At 39.2% G+C, this 19,431-nt stretch overlaps 3 protein-coding genes across 3 annotated transcripts in view; all 3 read right to left on the bottom strand.

Moving 5' to 3' along the window:
- The window catches only part of LOC307174116 (uncharacterized protein), a 31,213-nt gene extending 25,564 nt beyond the window's left edge, over positions 1-5,649 (bottom strand). Inside the window, exons 1-6 of the mRNA XM_079897810.1 lie at positions 5,439-5,649; positions 4,316-4,452; positions 3,879-4,055; positions 3,534-3,704; positions 1,782-1,879; positions 791-977 (exon numbers count right to left, since the gene is read on the bottom strand). Of these exons, the coding sequence (XP_079753936.1) occupies positions 791-977; positions 1,782-1,879; positions 3,534-3,704; positions 3,879-4,055; positions 4,316-4,452; positions 5,439-5,609 (941 nt within the window). The 5' untranslated portion in view covers positions 5,610-5,649. The remainder of the gene's footprint in view (positions 1-790; positions 978-1,781; positions 1,880-3,533; positions 3,705-3,878; positions 4,056-4,315; positions 4,453-5,438) is intronic.
- A 281-nt stretch (positions 5,650-5,930) lies between these two features.
- LOC307173962 (uncharacterized protein) lies at positions 5,931-8,409 on the bottom strand (the record flags this gene model as incomplete). The annotated part of the gene is made up of 3 exons (XM_079897566.1): positions 8,298-8,409; positions 6,948-8,064; positions 5,931-5,990 (listed from the first exon to the last, which is right to left on the bottom strand). The coding sequence occupies exons 2-3, from the start codon at positions 8,040-8,042 to the stop codon at positions 5,931-5,933; spliced, it is 1,155 nt and encodes a 384-aa protein (XP_079753692.1). The 5' UTR covers positions 8,043-8,064; positions 8,298-8,409.
- A 1,069-nt stretch (positions 8,410-9,478) lies between these two features.
- pex10 (peroxisomal biogenesis factor 10) lies at positions 9,479-19,298 on the bottom strand. The gene is made up of 6 exons (XM_079897718.1): positions 19,013-19,298; positions 16,285-16,365; positions 15,795-16,195; positions 13,958-14,130; positions 10,087-10,219; positions 9,479-9,986 (listed from the first exon to the last, which is right to left on the bottom strand). The coding sequence occupies exons 1-6, from the start codon at positions 19,122-19,124 to the stop codon at positions 9,918-9,920; spliced, it is 969 nt and encodes a 322-aa protein (XP_079753844.1). The 5' UTR covers positions 19,125-19,298; the 3' UTR covers positions 9,479-9,917.
- Positions 19,299-19,431: the final 133 nt, after the last annotated feature.

Below are 19,431 nucleotides of genomic sequence, written 5' to 3'. Positions count from 1 at the left end.
ATAGCAAATACATTTGCGCCCATGGGCGCGCTGGTCTGAAAACGAGGTGTGTTCAGACGCATTGTTGGCGCATTGCTATTTTGAGGCAACTGAAATAGACTGCACCATTGACCAAATGAAACCTGGTCTAAAGTCCATGGCACAATTTTTTATTTTTATTTAAAGGGGGCATTAGTAATATGCACCTATAGGCAACTGGCTTTTAAAGGGAATAGGAGATTAGACTCTGATTGGTTTATTGCAAGTTACGCCCAAAACACACCCATTACTAGAATACGGACAACCCTTTTAGACCATTTTTCCCGTCGTTAAACTTGCAAAAGTGGATACGGACTAAACTCGGGCTGGCTCTTTCACATCAGTAGGGCGAACCATTTGGCCTCTGCCAAATCAACTCAACCACATCCGGGTGGAGTCCCCTGGTCCTCAGCCCCTGCCTCGACATCTGCCCCCAGATTCAAGTGTCCAGGGATATAAACCGCCCTTAGCAAGAGCAGTTTGTCCTCTTTCAAGGTCTTTTAAATTCTATCGGTCACATAAACATGGTCATTTAAAATGAATATAAAACAAAATAGCTCAGATAATATTAAGTTTGACCTCCTGATGTTGGTAAATAACTTTTTCTGAAAGATAAACTCTTTCACTAACACTTTTATGAACAATTGACAACATTTCAAAAAAGTGTTTGTAACTTTCTTGATTATTTGTATAAAGTGCAAGCTTTTCAACATCTCATTTGAGTGTAACAGCCACAATGCAAATGAGGCACAAGAAAACAAGCTTGACTTACCCTGAGAGTTGAGCTCTTTGTAAATTCTCCCGTACTCTTCTTAACTCTTTCCTTGCCCGAGCGCTTTGACGCCATATTGTAAATCTAGTCTGTATTCTACTTTTATCCTGCAGATGGCACACTCTCTCCAGACATATCCTTGTTTCCTGCATCCTTCTTGTGACATCTCTCCACTTCCTGAAGTTTACTGCACAGATTTCAACAACAGCCATCACTCCCAGGCTGCGTTTAAGTCCAATTTTTTTATGCACTTCCCTCGCTAACTTCCCTCTGTCTTATTCACTCGGATGTATGTCATTGTTTACGCTGCAATGTGCCCACTACTGGCGGAACCCTTGCAATGTGTAAGGCCTTCATCACTTGGAACCCGATATGGAGCTGATTTATTATTATAGTTTTTTTTTCCTTATAAATTTGTATGTATGCTTGGGTTGATAAATTAGATACAAACAAATATAAAATATGAATATATTTATATTACATATAAAAAAAATACACAAATGAAAATAACAATACAATAAACTGTAACTATGTAAAAACTGTAAAAAGTCAGCTTAAGTTAGCTATACAATGCGGTTAAATGTCAATATAACTATCATACACTAGAATTGTGTGGGATGGGGGGTAAATTAAGCGCAATCTGCTGAGACGTCAAAATCCTGTTGCATTGTGGTCTATGGATCTGCCTGAAGAGTACTACGTATTAGACGCGCTTCCTTAGCCAAAATCGAGGGGTCGAGGGTCTGTCCAAATAAACTTCCCTCGCCCACTTGATGAAGTTGAGCGGAAGGGATTCCCCCGAGGGGAAGTGCTTAGGGAAGTTTGCGAGTGTATGTCTAAAAGTGGAGTTAAACGCAGCCCCAGTCTCTAACCTCAGCAGACTCATCTAAGTTATGAAAAGACCATAGGCAAAGTGCTGTAAGCGTCAGGGGCTGTTACTGAATGCTGTCAGTCCTGTCTGGAGGAGTTTTTTTTTTTTTGCTCCACCTACCTGCTAACATCCGTCTGGAAAGCACCCATGGGACTCTGGTGCTCAAACGTGTTAATTTTGTCTTCTGAACGTAGCAATGCCAGGAGTTCAGGGTGCGTCTGTGCAAGAAACAAATGATGTGGTAGCACATTTATACTGTATTCTTCTAGTAAACTAAAAACTAGATTTTTTAACCACTTGACCATACAAAAAAAAAAAAACACCTCTACAACTATGGTGTTTTATGTGGTTGCTATGGCCTTTCTATGCAGTTACTAGGTTATTTTAGATGGTTTCTTGGACTTTATTTTACATGGCTCTCTGAAATACTTAATTCTGATTGATCAGTCGCAACATTCCAAGGTCAGTTATTACCCAAAAATGTCACTAGCTACACTCTACAATAACCGCTCATCCAGGTATTTGGGGCTGGCGCGTCTTTCATTTCTCTCGTATCTCAACACTGACACACTCTCTCTCTTATCATTCAAACGTGCATTACCAAAAGCATTGCAAGTCATCATAAAGACATTTACACTCAGAATAAAGAAGTAACACATTTTTACATTTAGAGGTTCAACAGTTTGTCACTGGGGCAATACCCTTAAAAGGAAATCTTTGTACTCTACCTTATTTCACCGTAAAAGGTTTATAGTAGTACCTTAAGGGTACCTTAAGGATACAAATATGTGCTCACAACACTATAAATACAATATAGGTAGATCTAAATCCAGAAGATCATTTGTATCGTTATTCACGTTATAACGTCCAGCCCTAAAACTTGATGGCAAAGCACTAAGGCATTATAGACATAAAAGTATGATTTTCTGTAAAGCTGCTTTGAAACTGTTAAAAGCCCTATTCAAATGAATTTGACTTGACTTGAGGTAAGCTATAAGGTTGTAAGGGTGCTTAAAGAGCAACTATAAGGGTGCTCTTTAAGGGTGTGTTCACATTTGTCATGTTTGGTTCGATTAAAACGAACCCTGGTGCGATTGCTCTGTTAGTGCGGTTCATTTGAATAAGTGTGAGCGCTGCCATCTGAATACTGGAGCGCACCAAACAAGTGGACTCAGACCGTCAAAAAGATGGGTCTCGGTCCACTTCCAAACAAACTCTGGTGCAGTTTGAATTAAATATAAACGCAACAGTAACAAAGACATGCAAATGAACCAAAAACAGGACATGATGTCACAAGATGCGACCCTAAAAAGGACAGAATCCTCAAGCATACCTGTTTTTTCACATCAGTCATTACACAGTCACAGCTGCCCATTACAGGCGTCAGAACCGCGATCTTCATTTGGATGTGTGACAGAGGGATTCCTGCCACTGTTTTGACTTCTTTACACATTTTATAAGCTCTTCACAAGTTATCAGCTGGTCAAAATACCATCATACTACGCACATACAGTGAATGCATTTATCCCGGCACACTGCATTGTTTTGGATGTTCGGTAAGTGCCATCTCGAAAATATGCCATAAAAGCAGACCAATCAGGTTGTGAATGTATCCCTATGCATTAAGGTTTGGTGTTAAAAATGCCAATGTGAATGCTAAGCGGACCAGGAATAAACTTTTTTTTTTTTTGGTCCGGACCAAATGAACCAAGCGAACCAAACTACAAGTGTGAACACACCCTAAGTGTACTGTCCCAGTGACAAACTTTTGTACCCCTAAAAGCACATTTGTTTTTCGTGTTCCATGGTAGAAAATCAGTCATGCAGTGAATGACATGAGGGTAATGATGTGAGAGGCAGATTGACCCTTACCGGCTCAAAACTAACTGTTTTTCTCTCTCTCTTTGACAGGATTCTGCTCTCTTCTGCCAACGATGGAAAGAGTGAAGGTTGCTTATCTGAGTGGACTGCATCAACTTCTCCAGCTTCTTCTGACGGTAACAGATCTTCCATTTCTTCCATGCTGATGCTAACAAATGCATCCTAAAGAAAGACAGAGATCTCATTGATATCTAGGGGAAACATTATGAGATATTTATATAAGATATAGCAAATTCTGAGAATACAAATCAACATTCAGGAGACTGAAAAAAATATATACTGCACTAGCATGTGCATGACACAGACATGGATATAGCATTGAGACAATGTCTGTACCTGTACTGATCTGTGGCCAGCTGTTTTCTCTGCCAGGTTAATATCCACAGGGTCCAGACTTTGCTTCGGAGTCGTCTGTCCCAACACACACATGCCCACCACTCCTGCTGTCTCCTAGAGAACCGTTTTAAACACACCTGCCTCCACAGCAGCCAGTGCTTATACAGTACAGATAGACTGCAGGGTGTAAAGCACATACAGACACACTTAAATACACAACTAGATATTTACATGTGCTTAAGAAAAGGAGAGTGTTGTTTCTAAAAAGAGGTAACAAACCAACCAGGACCTATGTTATGCACAACTAAGATGAAACTCATGATAGCTAGCAAAGGGAAACCCTGATTCCTGTCCAAGATGGTGACTCAGGCATCCCTATTAACTCTTATTCATAGTGAGGTAACTAGATCTGACCCAGATTATGGGATGATTCTTACTGATAATGAATCACAGCTGTTCTGAGCAAACGTAGGTTCCTCCAGGTGGAACATGTGGTCATCAGAAACAAAGTTCTGCTGGGCTGAATGAGTCGTTTTCTCAAAGCATCGGTGCTGCTCTCATAGTGATTCTTCCACTGTAACAGAATGTGCTATTAACTTTAAGATATGAAGTTGAAATGGTTTGTTTAAAATACTGTCTAACACCATGGGCCCTATTTTAACCATCTAAGCATATGGTCTAAAAAGCACACGGCGCAAGCACACTTAGGGCGTGTCCGAATCCAATTTTGCTAGTTTAAGGATGGGAAAAATGGTCGGCGTCCGGCGCATGGTCTAAAAGGGTTGTCCCTATTTTCTTAATGAGTAATGGGTGTGTTTTGCAATAAACCAATCAGAGTCTCATCTCCTATTCCCTTTAAAAGCCAGTTGCGTTCGCACCATGGCGGATTGCTATTTACATGGCGGAATTTGCAAACGGAAAAAATGAACGCTTCTCTAGCAAGGAAACGGATCTGCTCGTGCGTGAGGTTGAAGTGCGCAAGCAGGCCATCTACGGGACAAGCTGGATTCCACCATATCTTTATGTACACAATATTAATCTTTTACATTGTAATCCTTCTATTTTTAATATTTGGCATGTTTGTGTGCTGCTGCACATCCCTGTGTGTGTAATAAGCAGAGTGTACATGCGTTGTGGACCCACCTATATGCGCATATTACTAATGCACCATTTAAATAACAAACAAATAATATTGCACCATGGACTTTAGACCAGGTTTCAGTTGGTCAATGGCGCAGTCACAAATGGTAGAAAATCGCCACAAATGGGGGCAAATGCATTTGCTATTTAAACAACGTGGCGCAGGACGTGAAAATGATAACTGCGTCGGGCTGAAACTAGCAAAGAACACTTGCGTCGCGCCAGAGTGTATGATAGGGCCCCATGTGAAATTATGCCTTTTGACCATCCAAAAACTGTAGTTCATCATTGTTATCATAGTCAACTATGCTGTACATTTCTGAGGGATATTCTCAGGAAACTCTGCCATTGTTTATAAAACACATTATCACAAGGGGATAGTGTATTATAGAGTATAAGGCTGTTGTACAAATTTCCCACCTGGTAAAAACTCTGATAGAGTATGAAATAACTTCTTCTCCTCTCCACTGCATCTGTATGAGCACAATGCATCTTTGCGGCCCATCTCAGAACATTCAGAGCTTTGTTTAAAACCCGTCTTCTGTCATGACAGCAGGCTTGAGAGAGTAACCTGAGTCTTTTGGACCACATTCTCAGACAGCGCAACCGCAGACGGAACCTATACAGATCCTCACTCCTGCATAACACACAGTGAAAATTGGCAAAAAAATTAACAGTGATGACAAGTCACCATACATATTTCACGGCCCAACCTCCAGATGAGTCTCTTGATCCCAATCTAAACACAGTACATGGGCTCGAAAAAGCACTTATTTCTATCCATTCAGCTGAGCTCAAAATTACAGGTACAAGTCACAACAAGTAAGAGATGTATTGTTTTATCAGCTCTATCAGAAGGGTTATTACACTTTCACAAGCACAGGCATTTGACACAGATACAGTTTGTTTTCTTTACCTTTCTTCTATTTTCTTTTCATCGAAGTCATCATAAGCCTCTGGTGTCACATCAAGCTTTTCAAACGAAAAGAAATATGTTAAAGATGTGTTCGGTTTTCTAAAATTACATCAAATTATATTAACCCTTCAAAACACCCTAGTCCAAAAAATCTTAAAGGAATGTGAATAGGTTTTCTTGGAAACCAATCCTAATGGAATCAAATAAAGAATTTATCCAGCAGGCATAAGACATTTCTATTTGGTTGAATATAAATTCTGATGTCAGATTATCAAAATTCAATGTCAGGATGATAGGTGTGTTAGACTTTAAGTGGCGCTGCACAGACCCATCAAAGTACCGTATGCTTTCGACTCGCAGTATTTTGATGTCATACACGACCTGTCTGTGCAGCGCAACTTCAAGTCTAACACACCTATTGTCCTGACATTGAATTTTGATCACCTGACAGGGAAGCGTTTTCTCTAAGGGTTTACGTCAAGCCAACGTTGGGCTTTGACTTTAACTGCTTTTCATTTTCAGCCAAAATCGTACTTCTGTCCAACGTCTTTCTGGCATTACATTGACGTCCAGTGCCCACTGGGTTCTAAGGATGCGTCACACCCATGTACACTTAATATATAGCTACATCCAGTAATTTATAACTAAACATACATTTTAAAAATATATATAATAGATTATAGCAATGTCTTAAAGTCATTCTTAATTTTTATTTTTTTATTAATGATCTCCATTTATGACAATGTGGCTGGACCATAAGAATCAAAAGATATACTGTACATATTTGATTCTAATTAGATTTTTGCAGTCGAAATGGATAATTTGTCATCCATATTAGAACTCTGGAATACTGGAATGTCTTACTGGAAAACAAAAGGAAATCAGAGGGGGAATGAGTTTTTAAATCTTAAAATTATTAAGGAATTCTCCATTTGAACTGGTTCCATATGCTATAAATTCCAGTAGGCTTCATTTAGGATATTTTCATCATGGGATTTTGTATGCCAACATACCTGAGCAGAAATCTGAGCTTCTGTTGCAGCCAAGGCTTTAGACTTCGCAAAAGGTGAGTGTTGATGAGATGTAAGGTATTGCCCATGAATAGACACTAGGTCATTCCTTCCTGCCAGTCCTGGAGGACATTCGCATGCTCCTCTAAGAAAAACTCTTTGCATAGTTTGCGTACGGTTCTTTATATCCTCTCTATCAATCACCAGTGGGTGCATTTGACTCAAATTCTCCTGGATTTCAAGCCTTTTATGAGGGTTAATCTCTGTATGGCTTTCAAAAGCCAATTTGTTGCCATTAGGCCTTGTGTCTCTGACAAAATCTTTATTTTGTCCAGATTTGTTTGGTTGTTTGCTATGTATAGATACTCTAGGGACTTGACTAGAGCTGAATCTTGTATTACAGCACTGAAACTGTTCATTTCTTGGTCGTCTTTTGATACCACTAGGAATGTAGCAACTGTGCCTTTCACTTTCAGTGACAACAGGTATTGCGAGAAAGGAAACTGCTGAGGTAGATCCAGATAAGTTGGGCGTTTGATGTTCCACAAAAGAGACTGCTTGTTCAGTTGTGTCGAAGTGGAGCATCGAGCAATGCAAGTTTGCAGACATCCACGAGGACTCAAGAAGCTCATGAAAGGTAGAGGATGAAAGCCTTTCATCTTGCTTTTGAAAAGCGAACACTTCCTTTTGGGGTTTATAAGCAACGTCTGCAAAATTAAAGCAGGTCGGCTGGCTGTCTTTCTTTGAAATTGTGGATAATGAGGAATCCTCAGTAAAATCCCTCTCTTGAGTCTTCCATTGCTCACGCTTATTCTTGGCTGCTGTGTTACAACATATGAGGGCTGTAGCATCACTTGTTGTATCTCTCCTGGCATATTTTGAGCCACTTGCACTCTCTGAAACTGAATAAAAGTTCTTGTGGTGAGGAAGATCAAAAGTGCAGTCTGCTTCCCTCTTGAAGAATGTTTGCTGAATGAAAGGCTCAGAACCAAATGTTAGTATGGGACGTCTACTCAGTGGGGTGTTCTTGTAAAAGGTTGTTGTACCGTCTTTCGGAGCATATGGAGGCTCCTCTGCGTTTTCCTCAGGCAACGGCATGATGCTTGTTATTCACATTTTGCTGTTTCAATACAGATCAGTTCAGGTATCATTCCATCAGCTCAATGAAATATTCTCAAATATTCAAAAGAGTGCTGCATTAAAAATTGCTGAACTTCCAAACAATTAAATTAAAGATCCAATAATTTAAATGTCAACTGATTAAATATTTATATTCTTACATTTGGGTAATGCAGTGGCAATTATGATAATCATTAGGCTACAGCTGTAAAGTATTTACAAAAAATCACTCACCCTTAGGGGCAGCATGTTATATCTGCTAATGCCTCCATGTTGTGTCATCTATAGTTAATGATCTGTATAAATTGTGGGCAAAACCTTCAAACTGCAGAGCGCACGTTGTGTGAGCTAAGAAGATTAGGAACAGATTACTGTACAACCAACCTGCTGGGAGGAGCCGGTAAATTAACTCAGTCTAGTTCTCAGTATAAGCTGAGAGACGACCTTTAAATAAAACTATATTTTACATTTTTGAAGAGAACATTGCTGGTGTTTGCCCATGCAAAACACTGCACCACAATGCTAAGATGCTATGGGAATTGATGTGCAGTTCCTAAGCTGTTCTGAGTGGTTAGTTCATTGCATTGGCTAATCTGGGTGGTTGCTGACTGGCCCGAATCAAAAGAGCCTATTCGCAAGTCTCTATGGCTTTGTTCAGACTGCAGGTAATTGTGGCCCAAATTCGACTTTTTTGCTCATATGTGACTCGGATCTGTTTTTGTCATGACAGTGTGAACAGCACAAACCACATGAAATCTGATCTTTTCAATTCCGATTTGGGCCACTTCCCTATGTGGTCTTAAATCTGATACAGGTCAGATGTCAGTCTGGCAGTCGACTTTTACGTCCCTGTAGATAAACGTTTGTCACAATTCTGCGCTCATGGGAGTCACTTTAAAAATTTTACATACCCAAAGTTATCAAGAAAGTTTCGAAAGGTAGTCAAGTGGACAGTGATGTGTAACTTATAAGTATTACAGTGACATGACAGCTCTATATACATATATCTATCATGTGTTTAAAAACTCGTATCCTTGTCTTAGTTTTTTTATATTGCCTGTGCATAAATTCGCTGGATTCCATGGCAGATCACGCTATAAATAAACATGTAATCGCTTACTTTAATGTCCTCTGTGTTTACTTCCATTGTGCTGTGTCATCTTTTTATTGTTCTTTTGCGCATGCGGGTCAGTCCAGAAGATCTGTTCACACTGGAATCTGATATTAGCCATTTTAAAACAACAATGTGAACAGCTATACAAAAATCAGATCTAAGGAATAAATCGGAAATGAGCACTAAAGCTTGCAGTGTAGCCTATGATATTTAGGTATGTAAGCTGAATGATTTGAAGCATCATTCATGTCTGTGTGTACAGTAAAGTGCACAAAGCCTTGCCCTGTTTAGTTTTTTTATTACACATTTTAAAACATTTATTTAAAATTGTTTTAATTAAAATAAATATACAATTGTTTTTAGTAGATTGTCTTGACTATGGCTTGTCATATTTGTATGGTTGTTAATCACTGTTTGGCTACACTATTGTTCTATTTGTTGTGCTATGTAAAATTTTACTTAGATAGTTTTGTCAGAAGCAATACACACATCAAATTTAGTAAAAATATCTTATTTTATTTGAGAAATGCTACAATTACCGTTAAATAGTCTGCATAATCAAATTAAATTGACAAATTTCAGGAAGAAATTTGAATTCATTGTCCATTTCATACAAAATAAAAAATGTAATTTCCATGTCATATGATCTTTAAACACTAATTACAGTAAGTTTTACAAACAGTGATGGAAAGTAAAACACAAGGGGTGTTAAATTCCCATAATCTTGATCAACCAAACGTCTACTTGTAGTTTCTCAGATAAACCAATCTGTGAGGCTGGAATTTCTCTCTACAAAGTGGGCATTCGGTCTACAATAAAAGAAACAAAGAAAATTACTTCTCGTACATCATTAATGTGGAACTTTACGTGCAAACACACCACAGCATTATGTAATATAAAAAGTCTTGCCTTGGTATTGCACCACTCAGTAATGCACTCCCAGCAGAAGAGATGACCACAGGGAGTACTAGTGGTGTTTCTGCGCTCCTCCAAACACAAGATACAGCGTGAAGAACGAGACGTTGACTCACTGACCTGACGACTGAAAGGAAAAACAGATATGTGTAAAGAAGAACGCGAATAACGCAACATAAATCTATTATGTAAGCTAACTATTATGTAAGTATTATGAAAGCTCCCCTCAAGACTCCATAATGTCACATTTATTACCATAAAACAGAAGATAACTATTATGTAAGTATTATGAAAGCTCCCCTCAAGACTCCATAATGTCACATTTATTACCATAAAACGTCTCGGTTACTAAAGTAACCCTCGTTCCCTGAAGGAGGGAACGGGAGACGTAACGTCGATGTGACGACATAACTGGGATCACTTCAGGGAGCCCTATCAACTTTGAGTGTCTACAGAACGAGCCAATGACCGTTGGCGTGCGTGAATCGTGTAATGCGCCCCGCAGCGCGGCTATAAACAGGAAGCGAGCGCACGCACACATTGTTTTTTGCTGAGGAGCCGAGATCGTGACGGCCGTACAGCGATGGTCAGCAACGGTGGCGACAGGACATTACGTCTCCCGTTCCCTCCTTCAGGGAACGAGGGTTACATTAGTAATCGAGAACCCCTATCAGTCGCTCACGTTCGAAGTAACGTCGACATGACGACGTAATTGGGATCCCATGGAAAACGCCACAGATGGTACACATTCAGCGCTCTACGCAAGACTCACAGACCCCCTGCGTAGAGGAGCTCAAACTGCTGTTCCGTTATACCCCACACAGTGGAACTCTTGGATAACACTGGGAAAGCGTGCCTTTCCCGGGGAGAGGGACGCTGCGGAAGCCCCATCCTGCCTGAAAGGAGGTAACGTGGAGAATACACATATGGACTGGCCGATTAGGGGCAGTGCAACATATGGAATGTCACTGGGGTGGCTCCAGCCTAAGAAAGGGGAGGTAACACCAGACAGTGACGGCAGAGCGGACTCTGCCAAGGGAAAGACACAGGCTCACCGCAGGGAGCTGATCACGGAAGAATACGCAAATGGGATCGTCGCAGGGATCACCACATATGGAACCCAGCCTAGCACAAGTTACACAAGCATACGAGCACTAGGTCTGGCGTCAGACGCTCCGCAACGTCCGACTGCTGAAGGGGTGCGGAGGAACTCACAGGTTTCGCCTGAGTGGGGACCTCGACTGGAGCAAAAAAGCGCACGTATCCACTCCATGTGCAGGGGAGTGACGCAGCAAGCCAACACTAGAGTGGGAACTTCGGTGTTACCGGCTGGTTGAAGTGAGCACAAAGGAAGAAACCGGCTCAACACGTAGCCTATAAAACCGCAGCAAGCCGACACTAGAGTGGGAACTTCGGTGTTACCGGCTGGTTGAAGTGAGCACAAAGGAAGAAACCGGCTCAACACGTAGCCTATAAAACCGCAGCAAGCCGACACTAGAGTGGGAACTTCGGTGTTACCGGCTGGTTGAAGCGAGCACAAAGGAAGAAACCGGCTCAACACGTAGCCTATAAAACCTATAGCGAACGTGTTAAGTGTCGCCCAGCCCGCAGCTCTACAGATGTCTGTCAGCGAGGCGCCGTGTGCCAGCGCCCAGGAAGAAGCGACACTCCTGGTGGAGTGGGCTCTCAACCCTAGTGGGCAGGGCACACCTTGGGCTTCGTAAGCCAAGGCGATGGCATCCACTATCCAGTGGGCCATCCTCTGCTTGGAGACAGCCTTTCCCTTCTGCTGGCCTCCATTAGGATGAAGAGCTTATCTGAGGTCCTGAAGCTTTGCGTTCTGTCCACGTACAGACGCAGAGCTCGAACGGGATAGAGAAAAGCCAGGGCTGGGTCTGCCTCCTCCGAAGGCAGTGCTTGCAGGTTCACTACCTGGTCCCGGAAGGGGATCTCAGGATCACGTGAGAGTTAGCCGGGCCGAATTCTAGGCACGATTTGTCGACCAAAAATGCATGCAGGTCCCCTACCCTCTTGATGTAGGCCAATGCAACCAGGAGTATTTTCTTACACGACAGAATTTTTAATTCAGCTGATTGCAAAGACTCAAAGGGTGGTCTCTGAAGTGCCGAAAGGGCCAGAGACAAATTCCAAGAGGGTATAGAGAGCGGGCATTTAGTCTCCTTCTGATATTAAAACTCGCAATTGCAAGTTTATATCACACTTCTGAAGAAAAAATTTGAATCAGAACTGCGAATAAAAAAAATAAAAAAACAACATTTTCTGTGAGAGAAAAAAAGTCAAAATTGTGAGCTGACTTTTTTCTCAGAACTGCAATTTATATCTCGCAATTCAGACTTTATGACGCAAAAAAAGGTCAGAATTTTCGGTTATATAAAACTCGTAATAAAAGAAAGTTAGAATTGTGAGTTTTTTTTATATATTAAATTTATATATCGCAATTCAGATTATTTTCTCAGAATTTTGAGATAAAAACAGACAATTGAGAGTTAAAAAGTGTTAATTGCAAGATAAATGTATGCAATTACGAGAAAAAAAAAGTCAGAATTGTGAGAAAAAAAAATTAAGAACTTTATCTTCAAAATAAATCTCTCTCTCTCACACACACACACACACACACACACACACACACACACACACACACACACACACACACACACACACACACACACACACACACACACACACACACACACACACACACACACACTCACTCACTGGCCACTTTATTAGGTACACCTTGCTAATACTGGGTTGGACCCCCATATGACTTCAGAACTGAACTGTCTTAATTTAACATTCCTCCGAGATTGTGGTCCTTTTCCAGCACATCTCAAAGCTGCTCTATTGGACTGAACAGAACTAAGACTGAACTAAGAACAGAAACTAGACTGAACTAAGAACAGAAAACTATTAGCCTCAGTTTTCTGTTCTTAGCTGACAGGAGTGGCAAACAATGTGGTCTTCTGCTGCTGTAGCCCAGCTGCTTCAAGGTTCAATGTGTTGTGCGTTCAGAGATACTCTTCTGCAGACCTCGGTTGTAACGAGTGGTCATTTGAGTGAATGTTGCGTTTCTATTAGCTCAAACCAGTCTGGCCATTCTCCGAACTGCCGTTCACTGAATATTTTTTCTTTTTCAAACCAATCTCTGTTAACCCTAGAGATTGTAATGCATTAAAATCCCAACAGATCAGCAGTGTCTGAAATACTCAGACCAGACCTGGCACCAACAGCCATGCCACATTCCAAGTCACTTAAACCACCTTCTTCCCCATTCTGATGCTCAGTTTGAACTTCAGCAGATCGTCTATATATATATATATATATATATATATATATATATATATGGTGTGTGCCTGGGTATGAAAATTATATACTTGAATTTTGCACATTTTATGGTAACCTTATCAATGTAATATATATTGCTAAATGCAGTGTTATTTATTGAGTTACAATTGGGAATACAAATGTGAAATCCATGGGTACTGAGAGTATTGTACATAGGGGTAGGCGCATATAAGCTTCCTTGCTTCAGCCTACTCCTTTTGAGCTTCTATTACTGTGTAAGTTTATGACTTCTGTAACAACCAAGATTGTGAATAGCTCAAATAAACTAAACTAAACTAAACTAAACTAAACAAATATATATATATATATATATACTGTATATACATAGATACATACACACACACACAAATATACATGTATATGCTGCCTTGGTGAACATAGGAGACTAAAAAATGTTTCCACATTTTTGAAAGGTACTGTATATAATGACACATGTCTCACAAAAGAACAGCGGGTGTTAGGAGAGGAGGGAACAAGCCTTAAGTCACTACAGCGTTACCTGGGGAGAAGGTTTCTGTGCTGTTTCCATTCCTGCCGTGCTCTCTGTCTTTGCTTGAGGTTGTTAAACTGCAGTGTGAGAGTGACGCCCAGCTGTAGAAGGGACAGCGCACCCAGCAGACGGTAACCGTTACTGATCCTTGGGTCATCGCCAGACACATTCCCCACTCTTAGCTAAAAAAACACATGCATAGTTACACAGAATAAACTTTTACACTACAGGAATATGATGTACACTACCATTACCATTTTAAATAAATGAACACGTTTATTCAGAAAGCATACATTAAATTGATACAAAAAAAAGTGACTGTGAAGGCATTTACATTGTTACAAAAAAAAATCTATTGCTAATAAATGCTGTTCTTTTAAACTTTCCATTTTCATTAAGGAATGTTTAATAAAAGTTATCATAGTTTCCACAAAAAACTAAATTAGCAGCACAACTGTTTTCAACATTGATAATAATCAGAAATAAGATCCACCAAATCAGTATATTAGACTGGAGTAATGATGCTGAAAATTCAGCTTTGCATCAAAGAAATAAATTAGATTTTAAAATATATTAAAACATAAAGCATATTTTAAATTGTAATATTTTACAATATTACATGGTAGCCTTGGCACCAATAGCCTTGGTGGAGCCTTGGAAGAGACTTCTTTCAAAAACATAAAACAAATCTTACAGACTTTTGAACGGTAGTGCATTTCAGAGTAAAACAAGGATTTTTGAACAAGACAAAATTAGTTAGACTTGATTTTGGTGATCAGGAACTGATAGAATGGTGAAGAAAAGGCTCTAAACCTAAAGCTACACTGATATGGTGAGAAGTGGGAGTTTTTTACAGCAATAACTTACAGAAAAAGTAGCAATGTTTTTGCATGTTTTGGAGTATTCCACACTCCACAGTATTCTGTGAAGCACCTTGAGTACCATGTAAATACCATGACATATGATTTTGGTTAATTAGTACCATATCATGTATTGAAGTACCATGGTATTATGATCTCTTACAGTACTTTTTCGTACTAAAGGTTAGTTCACCCAAACATGAAAATTTTGTCATGAAATACTCACCCTCACATCATTCCAAACCCGTAAGACTTTTGTTCATCTTCAGAACACAAATGAAGATCTTTTTGATGAAATCTGAGAACTTTCTGTCCCTCCATTGACAGCTATACAACAACTGACACTTTGATGCTTCAAAAAATTCATAAAGAGATTGTAAAACTAATCTATATGTATCGAGCGGTTTAGTCCACATTTTCTGAAGAGACTCGATCACTTTTTATGATGAACAGATTTAATTTGGGCATCACATTTAAACATTGATCAGCGAACATAAACAGAAGCTAAACCGAACTGCTTGACGCGCGAGAACCTCATTGGTTCTTGTGGAAGCTCAAACGTGCTGCGTAACATGAAAATAATCCTTATTGGTTCTCATGCTTGAGCTTCCATTTATTATAACTGTTGTGTGCATTGATGAATGTTTATATGAATAAATTAAATCTGTTCATCATATAAAGCGATCGTGTCTCTTCAAAACAAAAATTGGACAAAACCGCTCAATTCATATGGATGTTTTACAATCTCTTTATGATCTTTTTGAAGCGTCAAAGTGATAGTTGCATGGACTGTCAATAGAGTGACAGAAATCTCTCAGATTTCATCAAAAGATCTTAATTTGTGTTCCGAAGATGAACGAAAGTCTTACGGGTTTGGAACGGCATGAGGGTGAGTAATTAATGACAGAAATTTCAGTTTTGGGTGAACTAACCCAAACTTATTCCCACAGTACAGGTTTTATAATAATAAAAGAACAAAAACTTACATAACTAACACCTGCAGCTCTTTTACCAATGTGGTAAAAGGCTCCACTGATGTAAAAGACAGCCACATGTAGCCTGTACAGAAGAGTGATTCCCTGCTGCAGGGCAAACACAAGCGGAATCAAAGACTTCCTCTGAGACTCAGTCAGGATCCCCACAGCTCTCTGAATCCAGAACCGCACGTGTGATAACGGGTTCCAGGTTCTGCTCGTCTGGTGCTGCGAGTTCTGAGGTGCTTCTGCTTCCAACTCATTCTCAACACAGATCAAGACCTTGTCCATAAGATAAGGCACAAATGTGTGGAAGAAGATAAGTGCCGTTCGGCGCTTTCGCGAGGGGATTCTTCTCTTGCTGGGGTCCACCTGGATGATGCTGACATACTCCTCACCCAGGGTCTGATATCCTAAATGAAATGGACAACAAAAACATGGCTCTGAAATAAAACTCATAACAAATACATAAGCAGTGTTGCAATACAAGCGAATAACTTACCAGATAAAGTTGTTAGAACATAGTAGGTCAGATCAGATAGTAATTCAATTTCCTTTCTGCACTGTAGCCAACGTCTGGAACCTCAAGAAAAAAAAAAAATCTTTGAACGAACAGCTGTATTAAAAGGGACGCATCATGGAAAACAGAATAAAAAAAATTGGATACCACTCTTGCAGTATGTAATATACTGTGTGCACCAGTGTTATTTTAGTATTACTTATATACTGTTATAGCATTTATTAATATTATGAATTAGCTTGAATTTTTATATTTTGGTTTTATTTTTATACGTTTTTTTTTGTAAATATTTCTATTTATAGGGGTTACAAATTGTCACGTGAACAAGCAAATCCACAAAGGAAGAATAATAAAAATCATATAGGCTAATGCTAATTAGGAAGTTTTAATTTGGTAAAGTATTTAGATATGTCTTAGTAAAAGTCATCTAAAATTTAAGAACTCACATAAGTAAAAATAAGACTTAAGATTTTTATGACCTTAAATTTTAAAAATCTAATTTAATACTTAAGACTTTTTAAGGATCCGTGGGAACGCTTTAATTAATTTCATTACAGTTTTAGTTTTAGATAAATTTGTCTCATTTAAACTGATTTATTTTAGTTAGTTGCCAAGTAAACGTTTATTTGAATTTTTTTTTATTTAAGTATTCCACCTAATATGTTTATGTCAGATGAATACTAATTGTAAGGCTGGCCACACACTTGAAGATTTTAAACCCGATTTTTGGCCCGATTTGCAACCTCCAACGATCTGGGGGGTGTGGCCCGATTCGAGGCTTCTGGCAACCAACTTTTTGTCCCAAAAAATCCTCAATTGTGTAGTGTCATTGCGATTATTTTACTGCCCCCGATCGCGTCAGAGCCCGCACGATCCCAACGAGATCAAAGGCGGATATCGCGAGATTCACACTCATGCACTGTGTCGCTGATAACCTTGATGTAATTTAAGTTGTATTGCTTTTATATGAAAATAAATATATTAAACAAGACATCCAAAGTACTTGTTAATTATTTCCATTCGAAAGACAAAATATCAATCATTTTTACTTTAATTACAGACATGGTTTTATATATTTTTTTATAAATATTACAGAGATCGCACTGTCAGAGAGTTTGGGAATATTCACACATTATTTATACTAGGGGTGTAACAATATATTGTGTCACAATATATCCCAACACAAAAATGCAACAATATGTATCGTGGATAGTGAAAATATATATTGTGTACAGTTAAAAAATTAATGTGTGAGAAAAAATTCAAGTTTTCTGAGTTTTAGAGTCAGTACTACATTAAACTACTATAGATCATTTTTAATGTATAATAATACAACGGGGGAATATCTGTGGGTCCTGATATTGCCAAAAGTCTTATGTTACCAGTAAAAAGTGGCCTATAGTATTTTAAATATATCTAGTCAGTGAAAGAGTGCAAGCATATTATTCGTCTGAAATAATTCTGTATTTTCAGCTTCAGAATCAGGAATATTTGTATTCTGGTGTCACCATTGCATTGGGTTACCAGCACCAAGTCCAAGCCTATTCATTTACACCCACAATGTAATGCCAAATTTAGCATTTTAATCAACAATTTATTTTTCTTGGAGTATCGCAATAATATAGTATTGTCGTGAGTTCAGTATTGTGATATGTATCAAATAGTGACATGAGGGTATCGTTTCACCCCTAATTTATACACATAAAAACATGATATCAGAGTTTTAAAATCAAACATTCTAAAAGAGAACAATACATCACGGTTCTTTAAACCAATGAGCATTAAGTTGTGTCGTCAGCGCGTGATTTTTTCCCCAAAACCAGTTCAGCGGAAATCCCGCCCTGCGGCTAATTTCATTGGTTAAGGTTACAGTGGCGGGTAGGTTTAGGGATCAGTGTTTGGTGTAGGCAATCAGTACAGTGATTGACATGACCAATGAAATCTTTAGAATCTGCTGCAGGGCGGGATTTACACTGAACTGGTTTGGAGGAAAAAAAAAGAATGCGTTGTCAGCAACTCATTTCCCATCATGCTTTTGATCAACGCAGTCAAGTGGAGAGCAACTGCGCCTGACTGCAGAATCTGACACGGCCGCCTCACCGTCGCGGAGTTTTTTGACACATGATGTCAGCATGTTTTAAAATCGGTTAAGATTTGAAAATCGTCAAGTGTGTCCTAGGCCTAACAACAGGCCTCTCAAAGTAAAAACAGTTCAGACATTTTCACATAAAATGGGATGCCGTTTCTCCAAGATTAGCATTAGTGTTGTAATGAGGTCAAGCACTAACAATATGAACAATGTACAACACTGCTATTTAAAGAGTTTATAGGTGCATTTTGTGTACTTCACATATTGTGTATTTTAAATGAATGTGTATTTCACATACTATTAAATATACAGTAGGAACTATACAGTATTCTGCACATTAAGCTATTATTCCATTTTCAGCATATTGAAAAAGTTGGCCTTTTAATGGTCATGATTATGGTGCCACACCTATATCATATTAGCATATGACCGCCCAAAATAATGTTATTTTAAAATGTCTAAAAACTAAATTATAACTGTGCAAGACATGTTGATTTATATAAGTAACGTTAGTCTTATTGAAAATAAATAGGTGGGACAGCTAAATAACATTTAAAAGTGTAGAATAAGCCCTTTTAAAATCCCTAAACCATGCATTCAGTGTGCTTGGGATTGCTTTACCTGCAAAGGTGTGGACGAGCTCATTGGCGTTGTTTGTCAGGTTGTTCTGGTAGAACTCATCCTTCTGACACGAGCGGATCAGCTGCGGCTGGTTCGCAGGAACTAGAGGCATTGCTCAGTTCGGAAGACGTTAACGAGATCCTTAGAGGACGTGTATATACTAGCAGTTTACATATATCTCATTTTACAAAAAAAACCCCACAAGGATATACAGCGTTTATGGCTCTATTTACTGGTCTAGGTCACTTACTGTGCATGCTTGCTTCTAACGCTTCCGTGTTTAGTCATGTGATGCTCACGCGAGCACTCCATTGGTCGGTTGGTAACAGACGCTCCGCTGATTTGCGATCAGTTTTGCGGTTTGCAGTCTACAACAGCAAAATCGCCTTACTGAGCTGAGGTCATTATTTAGAAAGTGA

The sequence above is a fragment of the Squalius cephalus genome, assembly GCF_949319135.1.
Source record: "Squalius cephalus genome assembly, chromosome: 16".
NCBI lineage: Eukaryota > Metazoa > Chordata > Actinopteri > Cypriniformes > Leuciscidae > Squalius > Squalius cephalus.
This window is presented reverse-complemented; position numbering and strand designations above follow the sequence as displayed.